Source organism: Triturus cristatus, chromosome 11 (assembly GCF_964204655.1).
Source record: "Triturus cristatus chromosome 11, aTriCri1.1, whole genome shotgun sequence".
Lineage (NCBI taxonomy): Eukaryota > Metazoa > Chordata > Amphibia > Caudata > Salamandridae > Triturus > Triturus cristatus.
The window spans coordinates 435,257,367-435,281,512 of NC_140594.1; the positions used below are offsets into that span (position 1 = coordinate 435,257,367).

The window sequence follows — 24,146 nt, forward strand, 5'->3', positions numbered from 1 at the left end:
ACCTATGCGCCGAGCCTGGCGAATATCTTCATGGACCACTACGAAGAGGAACACCTGTACAGTCATGGAAATCCATACCTCAACCAGATCACCGTATGGAAACGTTACATTGACGATGTCATAATGGTATGGTCCGGCGACCTTGAGGAACTCAATAAATTTCATGACTGGCTCAACGCAAGAACAAATGACATTCAGTTCACGATGACGAGCAACAACGAGTCCATAGACTTCCTGGACCTCACGTTCCGAGTAGAGGAAGGTTTATTATACTGTGATTTGTATAGAAAACCGATGGAAAGGAACACGCTACTAATGTATGACTCACATCATCCACGAAACCTGAGGGACAATTTACCCTATGGACAATATCTGAGATTAAGAAGAAACTGTATCAGAAGGAATGACTTCTTCAAGGAATCTGAGACCCTCACAAACCGTCTGAAGGAAAGGGGATACCCAACTGGGCTGCTGAAACGGGCAAAGAAGCGCACATGGTACTGCCCACGTGACCAACTCTTAGAAGTCAAGGTTAAGGACAACGTATCAAATAACATTGTCTGTGTAACCACATTCAACACCAAGAGTAACGACATCAAGAAGATAGTAAAGAAATATTGGAACTTGGTAGCGAGTGAACTTAAGACTGAGCAGGACCCTATCTTTGCCTTCAGGAGAGGCAAAAACATCAAGGACACTGTTGTCAGGGCATTCTTGGAACCTCCCAAACAACTGGACCTCAGAAACTACTTTGGTTTACCGCCTGTGAATGGACACCACAAATGTGGTCATTGTAAAGCATGTGACCAATGCCAAGAGGGAACCACATTCACATACAACAACAAAACATACAAGCTAGCTCACTTCACCAACTGCAATACCTCTCAGGTTATATACGCTATTCTTTGTCCCTGTGGGCTGATTTATGTAGGTCAAACAATCCAGAAAGCAAAAGCCAGAATCCTACAACACATGAGCAGAATAAGATGCAAAGTACAGGGCGCTCCCATGGTTGAACACTTTGTTACCCATAACCACCCTCCAGACAGCATGAAATGGTGGATCATAGAAAGGATCATCCCAAATGCGAGGGGGGGTGCGATTTCTGTGGCCCTGAACTTTAGGGAGTGTAGATGGATTCATTCGCTCAACTCGGTACAGTCCGGGCTGAACGAGATGGAGGAAACTGCAAAACAAATGGGGCAACTCTAGCCTTCAACGTTCTCATTGGTCATAAGCTGTATAATTCTTTACTGTATTCGTCATTTAATTTCCTATACAATATCATGGCCATGTTGATGTACGCATATGTTTTTAAAAAAATGTAAACACTGTAAAATGTTGTGCATCTCAAACATGAAGCAATATGTAACTGTGAATTTTTAATTAAGCTGTGAGAAATGCATATAGAACACGCAATTACACACAAATCAATTCGACAGGATGCCGGATGTTTACGCCAATATTGCTTCTGCCACTAACAAATACACTACAATCGTGCTTGGCTCCAGCGGATATTCACCGGCCACCCCGGTTCCTGCTAGGAGTAAGACCAAACATGTGCCATACTTTGCTTTTGACAAAAACGGCCTACTCCTCTGACATTGAAGAGTGATTTGCCGACGCTTCCATGACGATTACATTCCTGAACGCATCATCAGGCCTGTCACTTGGTTGCCTAGCTACTGTCGCTAAACGCATGACGCATCGGCGTTTTGCGCCGGACGCGTCACCTAGCAACTAATGGCCCACGCATTTGTAGCTGACAGGCGCCACGTACACGCATAGCTGCTTGTATATCTATAGGCCGCTTTCAGGAGCACTCACTGATTCGGCCTTGGGGAGACAGGACGTATGCCTGAGCCCCTCTCTCACTAATTTACAATCGTGTAATTATACCCAGGTGAGCGCTCGTACAGTGGTTTGTCCACACACCGTACCACTGACGGTACTGTAAATTAACGGACTCCCCCTTCTTTATGCAGAACCCTCCTGACGAGTGACTAATGCGCTCAGAGGGATCCGGACACAAGTCTGCTTCCAACTAATGCGAAACCCGACTGCGAGACACTGTTACTGGGTGAGTGCTTACTCCATTATAGACGAGCACCCACGTGAGTGCATTGTAGTATGTAACAAGCACTGGAAAGGCTAATGATGTCCCTTTCACACAGAACCCGCCAGACGTGCGATTTATGCGCACAGAGAAGTCAGGACGTATGCCTGCGCTTGGCTTTTGATTAATGTGAAACCCGATTACAAGACCCAAATCAGATACTGGGTGAGTCTTATTTCACGTTGAGATTAATACCTATCAAAATTACTGAGGAGCATTCCATAGGCAGTGCGTGATTATTCCCCACCCTTTTTTCCCTGAATTAGTGTGACTCAGGAGATCATTGAACACCTGCCAGTCCAAGATTTCGAACCAAGTCCATTAAGAAATATCGGACCACACTAGGTGAGTTGTCACCTTGCATGCCGATATATTTCGAGCATCCCCCTTCCCACTTACACACATTTGACCCTAAACTTTGCTATCCTACAGGCTGTCAACCTAACCTCCCCCCTTTCACCATGTCCTGATGAAGACCCGCATTGACTAACCAGTTGTGCACCTTCAGGGTTGAAACGTCGACGAATACTGGATCAGTTGAAAGACTCTGCTAAAAAACTGACTCAAACCTATTTGCAGACCTATTCAATTACCTGTTTCTCTGGCCTCTTTAAATTGTCGGAATTTTAAGAATCACTTTGTATATAGCACGCACTATCACTAGTTCACTGAGCACCACATGTCACCTTGTCACCAATAATTCTTTAATTGTTCTCGTTCTTTGACAGCCATATAACTCAATTCAAATATTTATAAATGACGGAATTTATAAAATCATTCATATTTTCTATGGTCTCATTGTGTGTATATATATTTTTATAAATTGCCGTTGTGTTCTGAATAACTAAAAGTGACTCAATATCTAAAGAAATTATTCTTACCCGACAGAACCAATTGTTGCTTTTGCATAACTGCCCAGGTTCTGAGGGATACTGGGTTACCCCATTGCTATTCGACTCGCAAAGCGATGGCAGCGCATTTGCGCTGCAACGCTAGGCGAGACCAAAAATAGACTCTGAGCCCATAACATTAGTATGTTAGGGTTCCAGAAGCAGCACAGGTGAAACTTACAACACTTTTGTGAGACTGGACCATGTAAGACTTCGGTATGGCCTGGAAAAACACATTATAAATTGTGACGAGCCCACTGTTCTGGAGAACCCTTAACAGTATTTAGTTAGACTTGCCACTGTTTGAATGGGTTGACATGTTATTTAGTTGGAAAGAAAGGTTGAATGTATTTACAGCAATCAACAATTTACTTCTGTTAAAACTATTCAAAAACACAGTAAAGATACTTCATACAGTATTTATTTATCTGGTCCATACAGATAAGGGAATCAAAGTTTCAAATTCGCAAACCAGAAACTCTGGGCCATATGTACAAACACATTTTCCCATAGACCCAGAATGGGTTAAACCTTTTGATACATCTGGTCCTCTGTGAATTGTTTATAGAGGTACAAAACAAACATGCACAGGTTGACTTCTAGGTTCAGATTATTCTAAACAGAGTTTTCGGGAAGATCATTGTTTATTTATGCAAAGGGAATTAGCTTTGATTAAAATAGTGATTGAGTTGTTTCATTATCGGACTTATAACTAAGAAGCAAAGTATTAGAGAACCAGATCTTGATAGCTGCCACCTCAAACCTTAGCAGTTGCATTAAGTATACATATCAACCTATTTCGAGGTTCTTCCAAATATGATAATAATTTAGAAATAAAATAATAAAATATTAAAATAAAATAATAATGTGATAATAAATTAAATGTGAGATCAACAGCTCTTAGGAGTACCTACATAAATTTAGCATCCTTTAACTATTTTTCAGCAGGATTCCTGTGGTCACACTGCTTTATCAGATAGAAAGAATGTGTTTGTATTTGTATTCAATATCAAGACAATGAAGACCAAGTGGGCACCCACTGAAGGCTGTGAATCAATCACTGCCTACATGGAGAGTGACTAAACTATGGCAAAAGTGAAAAGAATCATTAAAGTGTGACTTGTAGTTGCAGTTAGGATCTCTAATTCGAAATAAGGTATCCTTCTAGGAGGTAGGTAGGAATTTCAAGTGATTGGTGAGTTCTCAGTTTTTCCTAACAATGATATTAAAGGCCATAGTTTGGGTACACGGGGATTCTTCATCCTTTTTTAAAACATGATTGGCTAAGGGGTCCACAGTTCTTGGACGGTAGACATGAAAGACCTAATATCTGCATTTATGTTTACTACTTATGCAAGGCAGCAGTATTTATGCTGAAAAATGCTGTCTCTCAAGCAGATTATAATAAGAACCATTTGCGGAAAGCCAAAGTGTTCATGGTCTCCCTCTCTAAATATAATTTTCTGTTCAGAAGGGAATCTGAAGCGGTTGGGATGTGATCGCTCATAGGAGTATAAAGCGTATTGGACTTGAAATAGGACCGATGAGTACTCTGAATTTGTGGTCCCAGACCAGGGGGCATCAGACCCCCGTCTCGTATCATCCTCCAATTTGCCAGGCACCAGCCAGGCTTGCCACCTTTCTTACCACCCTGAACTTAAAAATAGATGCGACCAGCAATAAAAATATGGTCACCTGTCTTATCAGCCTGCACGTAAAGATACAGACCAGGCAAGTAAAAAAACGGCCAGGTGGCAACCCTAGCCCCAACGCAGCTCAGCCACTGGTGAGAAGTGCGAACATGGCTAGCAAGATGCGAGCGCAGTGCTGTTTCAGACTGTTCAGCAAAATTCAAAATTATCCAGAGTAAGACCCCATGCTTAATAATGAATGGATTGGCAAAAGGCAGAAGGCAAAATCTAAATATGAAATGTAAAAATGTGTTACTTGTAAAAGTGATGAACAGCAAAGAATCACAATTTAAAAGTGAAAATATTAAGGATTTGAGAATAGCCTAAGTAATAATAACTCCGGAGGGCCTGGACCCCTTTTTGCTGACCTAGTTTGTACCTACCGTATGCATAACCTCTTTATTTTACAGGTCTCATGTGTAAACCTTTTTTACACATTGGTTCTTTGAGGTGATTGGTACTTTAGTGTGACAGACAGTTGTAGCTGGGTTGGTAGATTGGTAGGATTGGTGGCACAAAAATAGCATAGCTTGTTGTTTTCCCACATGTGGCTGGGAACCACAGTGCGTGTTCCAAACATGTCAAGTGGGAAGCATCTTTGTATACAATTTAAAATGCTTGAGGCTAAGGAGTACTTAAAACCCTGGTTTGGTGGACTGTTACCTCCTGATGGAGTTCCCGCTGCCCGCTTGATGGCCTTGATCCACTCCTCCATCTCACACTGCGAATTCGCCATCAGCACATAGGCATCTTGTCCGGTGCGGTTTGGATCACCCAATACCCCTGCTAAAATAAGAGTAGAGTACATAAACTCAATCTCTAGAGTTGCATTGTGTCACTGACCTGCCTGTCTGATGCTGAGCACGGTTGTTATCGTCCTTCCATATCAGGTATTATTCAAAAACAAAGTCTACATTACATCAGAAGACGACCGGTTTTTAAAAGGCTCAGCCATTTCCATGAATGCAGTCTCAGGTGAACCTGATTTGGGCACACATTTAATTGTCGAAAACATAAAAATCTGGAATTGAGGCACCGCTTTGCTCTTGTTCACCATTAGCTGCTTTTGGGAACTGATAGTTGTCATTTTGTGGGCTAATGAAAAATAGTACATGCCATTTAGGAAAAACGCTGGTGTACCATGTTTAGTTGTTGAATTTTCATGATGCTACACAACTGAAGAAAGTAGGAAATTTCAAATCGAAAACATAAATTTACCCATGCTCTACAAACCTACTCTGAATATTACACAGCCCAGGTGTACTAACTTAGCCCAAGATGGCAGTCCTTTTTAGAATTCCTCAGTGACCCTTCCTTCTACTTGTCCGCTACATGAACATGGGTTGGCAAATCAAGCACAGGGTACGCCACCATTACATCGCAGATTTTACTTTGTATGACTGAATATCACAGGCAAGCACATAAGGGTCTTTACATCACAGATGAGTTTATCAGTAATTTAGATCGCAGTATTGTTTTGACTGTTAAAAGTCATTATATGTGTCTATGTGTTTATAATACATATGTATATATGTTTATGTACAGGTGTATATATATGTAGTTATTAAAGGTATATAAATATATATAGATATATGTATATACATAGTTACAAATATACATAAGTATTTACTCATATATAATGATGAGAAAGGTGAATTTTAAATTATTTTAAAATTAATAAGCTTTCGTTAATGCATTTATAATTAATTAAAGAAATATATTTTTATTTCAAAATAATATATTAATAAAATGTAAGTTATTCAGTAAATTGTATGTTAGGTTGTTAAAAGGTATAATATTAGTTAATAATAAGAATAGGTTAATGTTAACTTTTTTAAGTACATATGTATAAACAATATTGAAAAATAAATATAATTTTATCATTTAAATGTAATGTTTGGGTTGTGTTTAGGGGTATTGTTTTTAGGGTTCAAGGGTGGGTAGTGTATACGGACAGTAAGGAGTTTTTAGGGTTCAGGGTTGAGTAATGCATACAGGTACAAAAGAGTTTTTAGGGTTCAGGGATCAGTAGAATATAGGAGTAGTAAAAGGTTTTTATGGCTCAGGAGTGAGTAGTGTATAGGGCTCTTAAAAGGGTTTCGTGTTCAGGGAAAAGTAGTGTAAAGGGGTTGTAACATTTTTATAAGGGTCAGGACTGTATGGGGTTATTAAAGGAGTTTTAGGATTCAGGGCTGGGTAGTGTACAGGGTTAGTAAGGTGCTTTTAGGGTTCAGTGGTGGGAAGTGTATAGTGATAGTAAGGGTTTTTTATGGATCAAGGTGGACAGTGTGCATGGGTAGTAAAGGGTTTTTAGAGTTCAGGGATGATTAGTGTACAGGGGTAGTAAGGTATTTTTTTAGTTCAGGGGTCAAGACTGTATAAGGGTATTAAAGGATTTTTAGGATTCAAGGCTGGGCAGTCTATAGAAAGAGTAAAGGGTTATTAGGGATCAGGAAGGAGCAATGTGTAGGAGAAGTAAGGTATTTTTAGGGTTCATGAGTGGGTAGTTCATAGAAGTAGTAAGGGGCTTTTAGGGTTCAGGGGTGGTAAAGTATAGGGATAGTAATAGGTTTTTAGGGATCTTGAGTGGTTAGTGTGTAGGCTTAATAAGGAGTTTTTAGGGTTCAGAGATAAGATTATAATTGTACATTATTTAAAAACGATATAAAAAAAATAATTAAATTAATACATTCTATTTAAAAGTAACAATCTGTAATAATAATTAATATTTAAAAGTTAAATAGTATTAGAGCAATATGTATTAATATTCAAATTGAATATACAATTAGTTTCAATATAAAATTAAAAAATACATCTATGCATATAAAAACACTTGTATATGCATACTTAAATATATTTAAACATATATTTATAAAAACGTATCTAAAATATATGTGGGTATGTATATATATATAAATGGGTATATATCAGTAGCGGTCCATGGAGGGAGTTCCGTGGGGCGGTGAGTTGGGGCGGGGGAGGGGCAGGGTGGGGAAATGTAAACACCGGAATATGGATGAACGGAGGTAAATACACATTTAAATAAATAAAATGAATTCCTTTGCGCTCGCTGCATCGCAAAATGTGATGCAGCGCGCGCAACAAAATTCTTTTATTTATTTAAATGTGTACTTACCTCCGTTCATCCATATTCCGGCGTTTACATTTCCCCTACACTGCCCCCCCCCCCCCCCGCCCCGTCTCACCGCCCCACGGAACTCCCTCCACGGACCGCTACTGGTATATATATATACATATATATATATATCAATACAAATTCTGCCCGATATAAGGAGGCCCACTCTGTCAGCAAAATGCATCATGTGGTGGAGCTGGCAGCCTCGGGACACCACTTTCAAATGCTTAGGCCTTACGCGTTTCGGAAAAACTTCCTTGTTCACAAGCCATGCGCAGAAAAAGGTGAGTTGCGACAGTGAGTTTACACAGCTTTATTGAAAACATTCAAGCCACAGTGGGCGTGGTTGTCTTGCCCCTATGAGCGCTGGTATTTGCAGTCCAAATTAAATCCCCAGTGGGTGTCGCCGCTTGCCTTACTGTTAAAATCAATCCTCTTGTAGGTGAAAACGGCATAATCGAGTCAGCTGCCTTTTTAAATCTCTCACCCTGTAGCAAGTTGACAGTCCTGTATTACGTGTCATCAGACACCCCAGGGCCGCTGCAGACACAAACAGCGGTTCCTCCTTGCGACCCAGGCATGGCCGCTATACATCAATACAAATTCTGCCCGATATAAGGAGGCCCACTCTGTCAGCAAAACATGCATCATGTGGTGGAGCTGGCAGCCTCGGGACACCACTTTCAAATGCTTAGGCCTTACGCGTTTCGGAAAAACTTCCTTGTTCACAAGCCATGCGCAGAATAAGGTGAGTTGCGACAGTGAGTTTACACAGCTTTATTGAAAACATTCAAGCCACAGTGGGCGTGGTTGTCTTGCCCCTATGAGCGCTGGTATTTGCAGTCCAAATTAAATCCCCAGTGGGTGTCGCCGCTTGCCTTACTGTTAAAATCAATCCTCTTGTAGGTGAAAACGGCATAATCGAGTCAGCTGCCTTTTTAAATCTCTCACCGTGTAGCAAGTTGACAGTCCTGTATTATGTGTCATCAGACACTCCAGGGCCGCTGCAGACACAAACGGCGGTTCCTCCTTGCGACCCTAAGCCTAAGCATTTGAAAGTGGTGTCCCGAGGCTGCCAGCTCCACCACATGATTCATTTTGCTGACAGAGTGGACCTCCTTATATTGGGCAGAATTTGTATTGATATATATATATATTCACTGAAAAAACCATAGGTTTCACACATGTTATAGTTAGCTGGAAATTTTACTGATAAAAAACCAATGAAATTCCCCCGTTATAGTTACTGTAGGCAACTATAACTCACGCGACCGTAATCCTCTGCTGATGCTAATACTGTATTTAGACACTTATTTGCCCATGTCTTCTTCCATTAAATTTTAGCTATACATATATTACAAAAATTTTTTTTTCATAAAAACACATATGTCATCAGCAGAGGATTACGGTCGCGTGAGTTATAGTTGCCTACAGTAACTATAACGGGGGAATTTCATTGGTTTTTTATCAGTAAAATTTCCAGCTAACTATAACATGTGTGAAACCTATGGTTTTTTCAGTGAATTAGCAAGGTTTTTTAAAAGCTAATTCCTAACTATAACGTGTGTGAAACCTATGGTTTTTTCAGTGAATTTGTACGGTTTTTTAAATGCTAAGTTACTTTACGCCATTCGTGGCGTGCGCACCCACTTAACGCAGTTCGTTCCGTGCGTGCACAGTGAGCACGCGGTGCCCGCAGCCCACTTTACGCAGTTAGTGCCGTACACGCAAGGTGGGCACGCAGTGCGCTACGCGCACCGCGTGCCCACGTTACGCACTGTGCGCACATGGAGTACATATTATGCGCTTCCTTGTGATAGGTAATCTGTTAAATTTAATTTGTAAGTGATGACAATAATATGCCATGCACAGAGAGTGTGTTTTTTAAAATATTTTTTAGCGTAAGCGCACGGTACGCGTACGGTAAGCGTAATCGGCGAAATTTTCAAAAAATAAAAATTTACCGTTTTTGGCCTTGGGGGATCTTTGAGGACTCAACTAACATGGCTATGTGCATGGGCGCTGTCTAAACAGCCCCTTTATATGTTTTTTGCCTTTGTTTACAGCCCCTCCCTCACAGTGCGAGAGAGAAAATGGCAGCCGACGCTTCCTGGTTTCGACCGATTCGAATGTTTACTTAGATGTAACAGCCAATCAGAATCGCGCTCGCGCACGTCACCGTACGCGTACGGTAAGCGTACCGTAAGCGCACCGTAAGCTGGCTCAGATATATATATTGATTTAAAGGCTATTTTCTCAGAATCTACTGAACAGATTTACACCAAACCAACAAAAGGCACTTCCTTGACCTGAGGACTACCTCTCTGCCAAATTTCAAGTAATTCTGTTCAGACGTTTGGGCTGTAGCTGTGTCTAAAGGTCCTATGGAAAAATGCATGGGAAAAACGTGTTTTGGGACCCCCCTTTTATCTCAGCCCCCGCTTGACGAATCCCCCCGAGACTTTCAGGGTAGGAGCGGAGCGTAGCGCCCCACCTATTTTGAAAAATTTGCGAGGATTCGTCAACCGGCGCCAAAGTTATTCAAAATAGAATGTTGAGGATTTCCTATGGAAACGTGGTCCTAACTATAACTACCTACTGGCGACCGCCAGTAGGTAATATATATATATATATTCACTGAAAAAACCATAGGTTTCACACATGTTATAGTTAGCGGAAATTTTACTGATAAAAAACCAATGAAATTGCCCCGTTATAGTTAGTGCTGGCAACTATAACTCACGCGACCGCAATCCTCTGCTGATGCTAATACTGTATTTAGACACTTATTTGCCCATGTCTTCTTCCATACATTTTTAGCTATACATATATTACAAATATTTTTTTTTCATAAAGACACATATGTCATCAGCAGAAGATTGCGGTCGCGTGAGTTATAGTTGCCAGCACTAACTATAACGGGGCAATTTCATTGGTTTTTTATCAGTAAAATTTCCGCTAACTATAACATGTGTGAAACCTATGGTTTTTTCAGTGAATTTGCAAGGTTTTTTAAATGCTAATTCCTAACTATAACGTGTGTGAAACCTATGGTTTTTTCAGTGAATTTGTACGGTTTTTTAAATGCTAAGTGACTTTACGCCATTCGTGGCGTGCGCGCCCACTTAACGCAGTTCGTTCCGTGCGCGCACGGTGCGCTTCGCGCACCGTGCGCGCACAGTGAGCACGCGGTGCGCTTCGCGCACCGCGCACCCACTTTACGCAGTTAGTGCCGTGCCCACGTTACGCTAGATGGGCCATGTACGCACGATGCGCTTCGCGCACCGTGCGCACATGGAGGACATATTATGCGCTTCCTTGTGATAGGTAATCTGTTGAAATTTTTTGGGAAATTTCTGTGCTCGGATAAGCCATGCACAAATGGTGGCCTTCGGCCACCATTTGCACAAGGGGTGGAGAAAGTGTGGATAGTGTTTTTTTTATTTTTATTTTTTTACCGTACGCTTACGGTAAGCGTACGGTAAGCGTACCCCGCGAAATTGCCGAAAAAAAAATAATGCCGTTTTTGCTCTTGGGGGATGTTTGGGGACTCCCTCAACATGACTATGTGAGAGGGAGTTGTCAAAACATCCCCGTAACATGTTTTTGGCCATCATGTTTGATACATAACACTCAGTGCGGTAGACAAAATGGCGGACGCCGCTTCCTGGTTTCTGCCGATTCGAATGTTTACTAAGATCTAAGAGCCAATCAGAATCGCGCTCGCGCACGCCACCGTACGCTTACCGTAAGCGTACGGTAAGCGTACCGTAAGCGGGCTCAGATATATATATTGATTTAAAGGCTATTTTCTCAGAATCTACTGAACAGATTTACACCAAACCTACAAAAGGCACTTCCTTGACCTAGGGACTACCTCTCTGCCAAATTTCTAGTAATTCTGTTCAGCCGTTCGGGCTGTAGCTCGTTCTAAAGGTCCTATGGAAAAATGCATGGGAAAAACGCGTTTTGGGACCCCCCTTTTATCTCAGCCCCCGCTTGACGAATCCCCCCGAGACTTTCAGGGTAGGAGCGGAGCGTAGCGCCCCACCTATTTTGAGAAATTCGCGAGGATTCGTCGACCGGCGCCAAAGTTATTCAAAATAGAATGTTGAGGTTTTCCTATGGAAACGTGGTCCTAACTATAACTACCTACTGGCGACCGCCAGTAGGTAATATATATATATATATATATATATATATATATATATATATATATATATATATATATATTCACTAACCAAACAGAGATTAAAGGGATGTTATAATTGGGTGAAAATGCCAGCTAAAACATAACATTTCAAACTAATAAGTGAGGGCATAAGCAGTGCATGGCGTGGGTGTGAGATATACTGTTAGTTTACAATAGAATATTTTAACTGACAGTTTCACCTAACTATAATGACCCTTTAGCCTTTGTGTTTTTCAAGGAATATCTACTTTTTTTTTTAATGTAAAGTAAGTTATCAATACAATGCCTAACTATAACATCACTTTAACCTTTGTGTTTTCAGTGACTTCCATGTTTTTTTTTAACTTAAAGTAAGATGTATATCGCCGTGCGAGATATGGGGTTGGCTGCAGGGCCTGGCCAGAAGTGACCTAGCCCCAACAGGGTCCCAACCCCCACCCTTTTTTTTTCAAATGCTCCAGTCCGCAGATTCACCAAGATTCTTTCAGGTGGGTGTGCTGGGGAATGAGCCAGGGGGTCAGGGTTAACCTACCCTGCCTACTAATATCTTTTTCAATTTTAGTATTTAAGACTCAGGGACTGACTCCCCAAGTCCTAAGATGGTGGGCCCAACTTTTCTTGCAGATTGCAGCCAGCCAATCACTATGTGCACTTGGGCTTGCAGATCCACTGAATCATCTGAATCATCATTTTTGAAATTGCAAAATAAAATTATATTTAATAAAACAAATAATAAATAGAAATTAGAAAAGGATATTTGTATATCACAATATATTACCCAGTGGCGGTTGTCACTGGGTAGTTATAGTTAGGACCACGTTTCCATGGAAACAGCATTTTTTGGGGGTTTCCATATAACTTTGGTGCAGTTTGAAGAATTTTCACAAAACTTTCCCAAAAAAGTCTCATTCACCTCAGCTTCTTCCTGGAAAGTTTTGGGGTGATCCATGAAGTGGGGGGCCAAGATAAAGGGGAGACCAAAAACACATTATCTTCTTTCATTAATTGATCAGTGATACCGCAAAAACTGCTGAACAGATTTTGCAGAAAGCTAGATCTTGGTCCAAAAACTGTGCGTTTTGTCATTTAGTGTAAATCCGTTCAGTAGTTTTTGAGCCATTAAGACTCAAAAACCTTTTATATCTGATGCCATGCAGAGTCCACGGCAGATCCATGACAGACTGCAGATCTGTGAGCTCAACCATGTGTTGTGATTGGTTGGCCGAAACCTGAAGAAAAAGCTGTGATTGCCATCTTAGAACTTGGGAACTAAACAAAACAAGATATAAGAGGGCAAGGTAGGGACACCCTAAACCCTTGCCGGGGGTAAATTTAAAAAAATGCTTTTTGGGGCAGTTCATGGATCTGCTGGTCCACTGTATGTCCAGAGTAACACCCCTGGGGCTTAGTGGTGGGTCCATGCCCCAACAGATATCGAAAGGAGATATGATTGGCTGCCATCACATCAACAACAATGTGGTGGCAGCCAACTTAGGACTCTGGACTCAGTCCTGATTTCTGTAAAAAAAAAGATATAAGGGGCCAGGTAGGCCTACAAGGGGAGTCCCAGAGGCAGCATTGTGCGGCATGGGGCTACTTGCCTGCGAGAGGTTGGACACAGGCCTTTGCCCTGTGGCCAACCGCATGCGGTGCACATCCTTTGCCGTGCTGCATGGCAGGGGATTGGGTGCCTACAGGGGTTGAATACAAGGCCTGGCCCCTGCGGCTAACACCACGCCATGCACAGTTGTTGGCTTTATGTATGGTAATAAAATATTACTTTATGTTAAAAAAAAACTTTAGAAATACACTGAAAAAACTGAAGGTTAAATGGATGTTATAGTTTGGTGAAAATGTCACAAAAAGCATACTGTTTTAAATAAACAAAACCACATGCATTCACCAGTTCTAGTTATCTCAAGTAACAACAAACTCGTGCCCTAAAGTACTTATAAATCACACCCTCATCAATGCACTGCTTGTGACCTCACATCTTGCATCACTCATTACACGTTCTATGAAATCATTAATAACATCACTGCTACATTTGAAATGGCATCATTGATGACAAACTGTGACATGGTGGAGGCGCAACATAGTTACTTTAGGGCAAGAGTTATAGTAACTTGAAATAACTCTAAACGATGAATTGAGGTAGTTTTGTTTGTGGTAGTGTTGGGTATAGAATTGATAGGGATGGTTTTGATATAGTTGCCATTTGTGTTAGTATTGGTGGTTTCCACCCACAACCACACAAAAAAGCAGGGATGGCCACTCATTAATTACCACAATTGTTGTAAAGTCAGAGAATGTATTGTAGCAAGTGCTCACAACTCACCAGGAATGATTTCGAAGATGAATTTTCCAGCATCCTCTGGGCTTGAAGAAGTTTCTCGGATTGTGCTTCTCTGCAGAAATAAGCAGCCCTAGACATCAAAAGAATACTCAATATTATTATTAAAACTGAGCCCAGAACCTGCATTGATTTTCAATTGTCTTATCAGCCTCCTCATAATGGATAATAAGAAATTATTTTGGTACTGAGAAAGTCTATACTCTTCTGAAAGGGAAAACAAAATATGAGTGAAAGAATAATTCATTAACCAGTCTCCAAAGCATTGAAATATCCTATTTATATTGGGATTATTTGTTGCATTGTAGAAAATAGTTGTCGCATTTTTACATGCTGTAGTAACACTTAAATCATATGGAAATTAAGTGATTACAAGTTATGTCTACATTTCCACATTCCATCTGGTAAAAAGTGGATTGCATGTTTTGTGAAGTCACATTAGTTGCTGAATATGGGGGTGCCAGAATTTGCAGCCTATTTGTGCTTTGCCTCTTGGTAAGATTCTACATGGCACCACAAGTGTAGAAAACAAAACTAGTACACAAACAAGCCACAAAAAAAGAGGCCGGCTGTGCAGACCCAAGACACAAATAGTCTGTGCCCATATGTATGTACCAGTGTTTACTGCCGTGCTGTGGTTCTTGTTTCAGTTATGCAGGCAGCTGTTGTCAATGCTGTGATGCCTGCTGTTGTGACAGCTCTTGTTTTGTCCCTACTGTTGTTTCAAGTTTGGTCAATGCTGCTGCTCCTGCCTTGCTAGCAGATGTTGTTTCTGTCCCTATAAAAGTGTTCAGTGGTGTGGTCCCTATTACTTTCGTACTGTCCTGACAGCTATTGATGGTGTGATTTGGGCTGTTGTGGCACCTATTGAGACTGTTGGCCCTGCTCTGCTTATAACTAAGGCTACTGCTTTCAGCCCTGTCTTTTTGGCAGCTGTTGATGCTGCTATTGGTCCTGCTGTGGTGACAGATGTGGTTGCTGCTGTGGTTACAGCAGTGGTTTTGCCGTGGTCGTTGCAATGCTGTTAGCTGTTGTTGCTATGCTTATCCCTGACATGGCGGAATCTGTGGTCATTTCAGCGGTCTCTACTGTTGTGGTAACTGTGGTTTCTGCTGACAAGATAGCTGTAGTCCTTGATGTGCTGGTAAATACAGTTGCTTCTGTAGTCTCTGCTGAGGTTGTAGCTGTTGTTGCTGCATTTGTCCTTGCTTTTGTGGCTGCTGTCGTCCCTGTAGTGGTAGATGTGGCATTTGCTGTGGTTACAGCTGTTTTTGATGCTGCTGTTGCTGTCATGGTGACAAGCATCGTCATTATTGAGGTACATGCTGTAGTTACAGCTGTTATGCAAGCTACTATAGTCCCTGCAGTGATTTCACCTGATGTTGCAGCTGTTACTATTACTGTGTTGGTGTTACACTTTTCACACAAAGTACCTTGGATGTGTCACGTACACAACTAAAAAGGGCTGCAGGGAAGGTGCTGTGTCGGTTCCTTACACTCAGGGAAAGTGATGTGTCGGTTCCTTGCTCCGGGGGAGGTGATGCGTTGGTTCCTGTTGTTGTTCATAACATGAGCTCTGACACAGAACCAAATTTGTCTTTATCAAAATCTAAAAAGAGTGTTTTTCTCTCTCCCTTTATTCAACTTTATAAATTACTGGTAAATCAAATGGTCAGTTCCTCTAAAGAGGCCGATTAACACTTCGAAGTCCCTCTCTGAATATTCTTATTTTGTTTGTTATGATACTATTTCTGGAAGACAGCTTAGGCTATGTCTTGCCAAATCTAACAAATATATAGAGTTCTTTTCAATTCCAAAACAACCTCATCCTCATTAAGAGAGTAGAGAGAATGGGTTGTGGAATTTGTTTTTTACAATCTACATAGCAGCAAGCATGTCCTTTATAAGACCCAGACACTTGAATTGTTTGATCAGAGTGTATATCCTTCCTAAATCAGAAAAATAGGCAATTTATTCAGAAATTAAAAATAATTGGGTGTGGACTGATCTAAGAGATTTGCAGGTGCAGGAATATAAATAGATTTTGATGCACCTACCACGAAACCCTATTAACCACAATAACTCCACATGAATTCACTCCCAAACCCAAGGCTTCATTGTGCGGTGCCCAGGGTCTCAAATGCTTATAACTGTGGAACCACTTGTGCTAGAAAGAAATATTCAATGGTTCCAAGCTCAGTGTGACCCTTCCAGCTACCTGTCTGAATCCTCACGCCAGCAGGAGAACTAGAGGTAATCCTCAAGAGGTAACTGAAAGGAGCACGCAGGATTTGCTGCAGTACAGATGGGGTTAGAGATGAAGGTGAAGGACGCTCACCCTGAAGAGCAGCACGGAGCAACAGATCTTTCCAAGTGATTAAGAATTCAAGAAGCTCAGTGAAGGGGGGTCTCCTGTCCCATAACTGGTATAATCCCATGGTAGTACCGCGCAGATCCTCTTCACTGAGTAAACATCAGGCAAAATCAGTTTGCTCTACTATTGACAGTTCCTTACTTTTATTACGAGTGGAAAAAGTAGGTTACCTACAGATTAATTGTCTACCCGCTGTCCAAAGGCTTACAGGTGACACAAAGGCCACCACATGTATGTCCTTGTCCAGCACTAAAAAAATAGTGCCTCCTTTTCATTTATGGGATATGTTCTATTTACCCATATCAAATCTGTGAGTCTACTGGAAATTCTGTAATCATAGCTGAACAGCTGTCTGAAAACTGCACACCTGTTTTCAATGGGCATGGTCTTTTGAACTCATGCCCTCCTTCTTACAATTAGCCCTTGACTATTTATAGTGAACACTTGTATCACCTACTTATTGTCCAGGGTGGCACAATAAGTGTTTTTTTTTTCCAACTAACAACAGTAATCCAGTAATATTAATGAAAAATATCCTCCCAAACGCCCTACTGTTTACGGATCTGAAATACAGACTGGGAGATTGAAAGAGTTCCAACAGAGTGGGCAACACAGAGACCTTTAATTTGTATTGTGCTTTTAAAGCCAGACTTCCAAATGCCTGGCAACTTCTTCTGAAAACTGCTGATAATTTCTTTAACAATGAGACGTGTGTTTAACTTAACTGCAAAAGCACTGATTATAGAGAAGGCACACATCCTGCTTCAATCACAAAGAGAAATTTGCAACCTAAATGGCACTAAAACTTGGGCACAGAGTATGCATCGCACAGATTTTACCGGCAAGGTACAACACGACAAACCGTGTTAGCAAATAACACAAGAAACAATTTCTGCAACACTCAAAATTGGGAAAAATGCATGCAATTCGTACATTATTCCCTATTACAAGGCTCAAACCCTGGAAGCGGATGCATATCATTTACACTGTACATATAAAACCTCGTACTGTCAGTATCTGCAGCTGAGTCTGCGCCTGTTTTGTAACAGAAACCAAAGTATTTTGTAACTTGTACCTAACGACATGCTAGCTGAGTATGGTTATATTCATGCCAGAAGTGTGTGGAAGGAGATGGCCACAGCACTGTAAACAAAAACATTTTGTTTGCCTTGAAACCTAATTCTTACGAGAATTTCAAAATATGTCACTAGCATGGGTTTTTCAAATAAGACATTCTGTCTATTAATATTGCATTGAGATGGAACAAAGATTTTAGCATAGTTTAAAAAAAGACATTCCTTTTACTTTGCCTGATGCACACTGTTCTGATTTTTTATTGGTTTACGTAGAGCTCCCTATTTTTATTTTTACTTAAATCTGTCGACCACTGTGTATATTACCTATAGTTTGAAGTGTACCGTCATTTTTTATTGTTTAATTAATGTTAAACGTATTAAAGGTAAACAATACGATATATTAACATAGCTTAAATGGCGATCCATCAAAAGACAAGAAAAAACTAAAAAAATATGATTAGAAAAATATTATTATAATACAACAAAATGTAAAACCATGATATGAGAAAAGGATAGCATGTGAAGACACATAGAAGAAGACAAAGAAGTAGGGGCAAAAAAAGAAAAATCTGTGAAAAGAGAGAATAGCGAAAAGGTGTGGTTAAAGGCACAAATCTAATAAAATCCCACATTTTCAACAAAATACCAATGTAATGAAACAAACTATCAAGTTATTTCTTAATCATACACAGAATTTAGGTAACTTAGCAATGTCTTCAATGTTTAGCTACTTTATCATTTGCAGTAGTACAATAATTAAAAGACATACACATTTTTGTTACCTATGCTGTCAAATGTAACCATAGTCTATTATCTCTAATGAATAACTCGGATGAAGGACAATTAACAGCATTAATTGTATGTACATAACATATGCCTTTCCTTTACGCATTATAAGAACGTTTGGAACGTTCTTTCCAGTTCAGTGGAACTTGAGGGAACACAAAAGCAATAAATAGATCAAATAATTTACAATTTCATTGGAAGAGATTGAAAATCATCATCTATGCTTCCAAGAAAACTATTTTGCAAATACAGTGGAGCATTGGTTTATAATATATTATTAATATTTTTTCGAAACCAATTCCCAAAAGGGTGAGCAAAACTAGACTCAAAGATCATAAGTGTAAAAGTACTGGGAAAAAATGAGCATGACCAACAAGAAGTAGGCATTACTGTATCACATTTTGAATGGAAACTGGAGTAAATGCCTGATAATAGAAACAAAATAGTTTGAGTACTATTGGCAGCACAAGATGTTAAACATAATAGGGGATATTCTCAAGAATGTGTGTTAATTATCGCAAAATTAGCTTAACGCAACTTTGCACATCACCGTCTATCACCGGAAAATAACACCGTGTTAACGTTGTATTCTCAAACCGGCGGCAGCATGCGATTGTCTCACGATAGCGTGACAAATGACCGCACTAAAATGAACGCGACACCAGAAAAATGCGAAACACAAACGCGAAAAAGTTGCGATGTCCCAAATCACGATACAAAATCAGCGATAACCAGCGACAGGCCTGCAATTCCCACGTGTTGTGCGGGAAAATGCACTATAAAAGCAGAGAAAAAAACATCAGAAACATTTTTTACTGCGTAGCACCATGGACGCATCCAGACCTAGTGCAGAGGACAACGCGAACCCCACAAGCCCCACAGACGACCAGCAAGGAACCTCAGGGTCGGGGAAGGCCAAGGAGAAGAGGAAGATGAAGATGCGGTTCAGTCCGCAGGAAAACAGGATCAACGTTGCGGAGGTGATAGAACACTACCAACAACTGTTCGTCACCTCCAACGTGTCATTGGCAACAAAGACGCATATATGGCAGACCATCTTGGACCATGTGAATGCAGTTCCAGCATTGAGGAGGACAATGGAAGGATGTGAAGGGCAAAACCAAGAAGAAACTCGATGCCAACATGAAAGCAGCAACGCAGATTGGAGGTGGGGGTGCAGTGGCACACCAGGACCTGGATGACATGGAGAAAATGGTGGCCACAGTCATCAGTCGGGATACGGTGCCAGGAGTTGGGGATCCGGACACTGCTCAACACGACCTGACACAACATCAATAGGGTGAGTACCGACCAGGGACTGGGGGGACGGGGGGAGATGGGCATAATGGCACACATGCACAAGTGAGTAGAGCACACTGCACACCCACATTGACTCTGGATCATGTCCCTGATCCCCTTGGCACACTGCAGCACACATACAAACAGCAAGTAGGACCCTGTCCACTATGGGTATAAAGGGGGCCCTCCCCACACAGCACCAATCTTACAACCAACCCATGCACACGTGTCAAAACCAGCAAAGCTGCGTGTCTGTGAGCCACACTGACAATGCATGACGAATAGCATGGCTGAAGTCCAATTATCATGACATGGTGCACGCTACGACACTGAGGTGGCTGAGTGTGGAGCACATCCGGAAAGGAGCAGGTCACACTCTGACACATCCACGTGCACAAACAACCCCTGACGACAACAACACATCTGTGGATAAACCATGCCCAAGACTACAAAATACGAACAAGAGCCAAAATTAGCCAAGTCTGCAACATCTCAGCACTGTAGAAGCACAGAAGTCAAAGGCACACCGCCTCATAGGGAGAAAGGGCAGCAAAATCACAACTGCAGGGGCGACTCTCCCACAATGCAGCACACACACATAGCAATAACAGCACATCAACATTGACGACAATGTGGTACACAGTGCAACACTTTCACTACAGAACAGACGACACAACTGGTTACGATAGTGCGTAGAAACTAGCCAATCACATCTGGCGTAGCAGGAAACTGTGAGATGAAGGTGTACGTGTACAACCTCATATCCGTGAAGTAGTTCAAATGTCCACTTTCCCGCATCAAATAGTCAGCTCCTCCCAGTCACATTGTACATTGTCATGCAGTCTGTATGTAAACTTGAACAATTTGTCAACATACATGTCAACACAATGTTAAAATGCATCTCCTCTTCACATTGCAGAAGGACAATCAACACCTCCTGCAGAGCAGACCAGATAACCCATCAGTGATGATGAAGAGGACCTCCACACCTTTGACACTGACGCCCTACAACAGCTCATGGATATCTTAGGCAACCAACCTACAGGAGCAGGGCATCCCAGCTGCATCGAAGAGACCCCACCCCCTGCACAGACCACACAGCATGAAGCACCCACCACCACGGCTGGCTCCCAGCACCACACCGAAGCACACATCGCATTCCAAGGCCAGGTGTTAGACTGCCAGAAGGAGGTGGCTGAACAGGTGCGGGTGGGGTTCGACCTCATGGCAGACGAACTAGATTACATACGTGGCTATCTAATTCCCATCAGGGACCACTTACACTCCCCAACGGACACCCACATTGCGACAGAGACACACGCATTTGCACATTTCCAGTACTGAACCACGCCCAGAGCCCCGGGATAAACATTCACACCCCTACGCTGGACTTGCTTACGCTGGCCCAGTTCACCCCTCTTATGTGTAAAGAGGACGACGACAAAGATACATGTCCAAGGTCTTTTCCACTGCCTGAGGTGACATGGTTGCGTCCACTGTACACAGCACAATGTAATGTGGTAGGGCCCGGGGCCATCATGTATGCGTAATGAACACACGGACACACTTTGATAGTCCGTTGAACTGGCTACGGGCACGTGCGGCCGGCCACTTTTTATTACCAGGGTCACCTGACCAGTGATGCCTTTGCTGGATGGGTTTGGGGTGAGTGTGAGCCAGCCCTCAGGGAGTGGTTGGTGCTGGCAACAACTTGAACAGTGATGACTATTAAAGCAAAACAGAAAACACCAACATAACACAAACAACTGCGAAGCTTCATGGTGGTAGCCGGAGCAAGTACAGAGGTCGCCCAATATTCAATCAGAAGGGTCCTTGAGTTGCAGTGCACTGCGGTAGGGGCACCAGAGCTGAGCGTGCTCATGTGAAGAAATTGTCTAGGATTGTGTCCCTTCGGGATCTTCCTGCTGCAGCTGCAGTGGGGTGAGTTACACCTGCCTCATCTTCCTCATCATCGTCCCAAGTCTTCCCCACTGCCTTAGGCGACATTGTTGCGTGAGCTGTCCACAGCACAAAACTCAATCAGAAAGGGTCCATGAGTTGTGGTTCACTGAGTTAGTGGCACCTGATGAGCTGAGCAGGGTATCAAGCTGATGATGGCATCCAAGACAGGTGTGACCAACTCTGATAGTCTGGCTGTAAGACTCTTCCGACACTGGCAGTTGTTGGTTGGAGGTGGTCCTGGCGGTGGTGGTGTGTGCAGCCAGCAGTTATGCGTCGTCCGGGCAGGTCAGGACTCGACTTGATGAATGAGCCCTGGTGGACCACAGTTGAGACAGGAGGCAGCGATCAGTGCAGGGCCAAAGACACATGGCGTTGATGACCCCCAGGCCATCGACTTAGAGGCCATCCAATATTCAATCAGACTGGCTCCATGACTTGAGCTGCAGAGAGTTAGTCGCCCCGGATGCACTGCGGCCGGCACAGGCACACCGCCATGGGACGGTGACTTGCTGTGCACTGAGGTAGGGCCAGGAGAGCTGAGCGGGTCCTCGTCGATGTCCAAGGCGAATGTCGCGGAGTGTTTTGGGGGACAGTGGAAGGTGTTCTTCCAGGGCATGAAGCAGAGGGCAGAACCAGGCAGAAACAGGCAATATGGTGGAGATGAATGCTACAGACTCATTTTTAACACAAAGTCAGTATCAGCTACATGATTATGAAGACAACCCCAGGCCATAGACTCAGATGCCACCAAAGTTCAACCAGAGTGTCCATGAATTTCGAAGGCACAGAGTTAGTGGCACCAGAGCTGAAAGGGGATGCAGTCTGCGATGAGGCCTCTACAATGGTATAAACTCTGCCATAAATAAATTAAGGCTCAGTTCCAAATGTGTAACCTACTTGACCGCAGTGTAGGCCATAGGCAGTGGTCAGCAGGGGCCCACAGCCACATGTCGTTGGCTTGCGATGCACAGAGTTAGTGGCACCAGAGTAGTTGGTGGTGTTCGATCACCTCCGTAACGATGATCCTTTTTTCCTCCGGACTAAACCGCGTCTTCCTCTTACTCCTTTCCTTGCGTCTAATGATATGAACTCGGCCATTAAAAAATCAAGACTCAGTTCCAAATGTGTGACCTACTAGACTGCAGTGTAGTCCAGAGGCAGCGGTCATCGCGGGCCAAGCGTTGTTCAGCCAGCTCCTCCTGGAAGTCTCACACATGGCGTTGGAATGGCATGTGGGATGATTTGTGGTTGACGGATGTTGAACCACCAGAGCTGAGCATGTGCGACGATGCCATGTCCTGTCTGGTCCGGACTGGATTGGATTTATGTGAGACCGGGTGGACCACAGTGTAGGCAGTACACAGATAACTCTGCGGTGCTGGACCGCAGTGTAGTCCGAAGGCAGTAGTCAGCAAGGGAACACAGACACGTGTCAGTGGAATGCTATGCACAGAGTCGGTGTGTAAACAGAATAAGGGGACCCAAATATGATCGGTCAGGGACCTTGGGAACTAACTTTTTATAAGAGACAGTTGTCCCTGGGACAATGAGGAATGTGAATACAATGAATATAGCCCCAGTCAGTGCTATATTTGTGCCAGTATCCAGCCGGATGAAGGCAATCTTAATATGCAAAATAATTGAAATTTAGAACAAAAATTGCGAGTCAAATAACAGTGGGATACAAGCCTGTATCCATGGACCCATATAGAACAGACAAACAAAGTAAAAGAGCTCAGGCAGTTTGTGGTTGTTTTAATAAAGCCATAGATAAATTGTGAAACAACAAATTTAAAGAGGTAAACTTTACACAATATTAAATGCGAGAATCAATGTGTATAAGGTTGACTACTGTGTTGACGGCGTTTCGATCCTTATCTGTGAGATACTGGATCATCATCAGGACTGTCGGATAAAGTGCCAGAAAAAAATTTGCCTGTAATTTACTGTACATTTAGCATGGAAATAAGGAGGGAAAAGAAAAGGGAGAAAAACGTAGATGGCTGTGAGTCAGGGGTTGAATTGGAAGAAAATACAGAACCAACTCTGATTGACAACGCAACAGGGTAGCAATAGCTAGTTGGGATTATGCGTGAGTAATGGCGTGGTGTCTATAATACCGACAGTAGTGGTGTATGCGGGGGTAAGTGGCGCGTCCATGCATTATGCAAGCTTGTGCATTAGGAGTAGAGACGGCATCGCAGAAAGGATGGTGTACATAGTGAACCGGTGCTTAATTCAATGATGGACTAAGTGATAACAGCCGGTGTC

General features: G+C 42.4%; 1 protein-coding gene across 1 annotated transcript in view; it reads right to left on the reverse strand.

The window, feature by feature from the left end:
- The window catches only part of ARHGAP25 (Rho GTPase activating protein 25), a 346,205-nt gene that overhangs the window by 104,318 nt on the left and 217,741 nt on the right, over nt 1-24,146 (reverse strand). Inside the window, exons 3-4 of the mRNA XM_085636348.1 lie at nt 14,364-14,451; nt 5,361-5,483 (exon numbers count right to left, since the gene is read on the reverse strand). Of these exons, the coding sequence (XP_085492474.1) occupies nt 5,361-5,483; nt 14,364-14,451 (211 nt within the window). The remainder of the gene's footprint in view (nt 1-5,360; nt 5,484-14,363; nt 14,452-24,146) is intronic.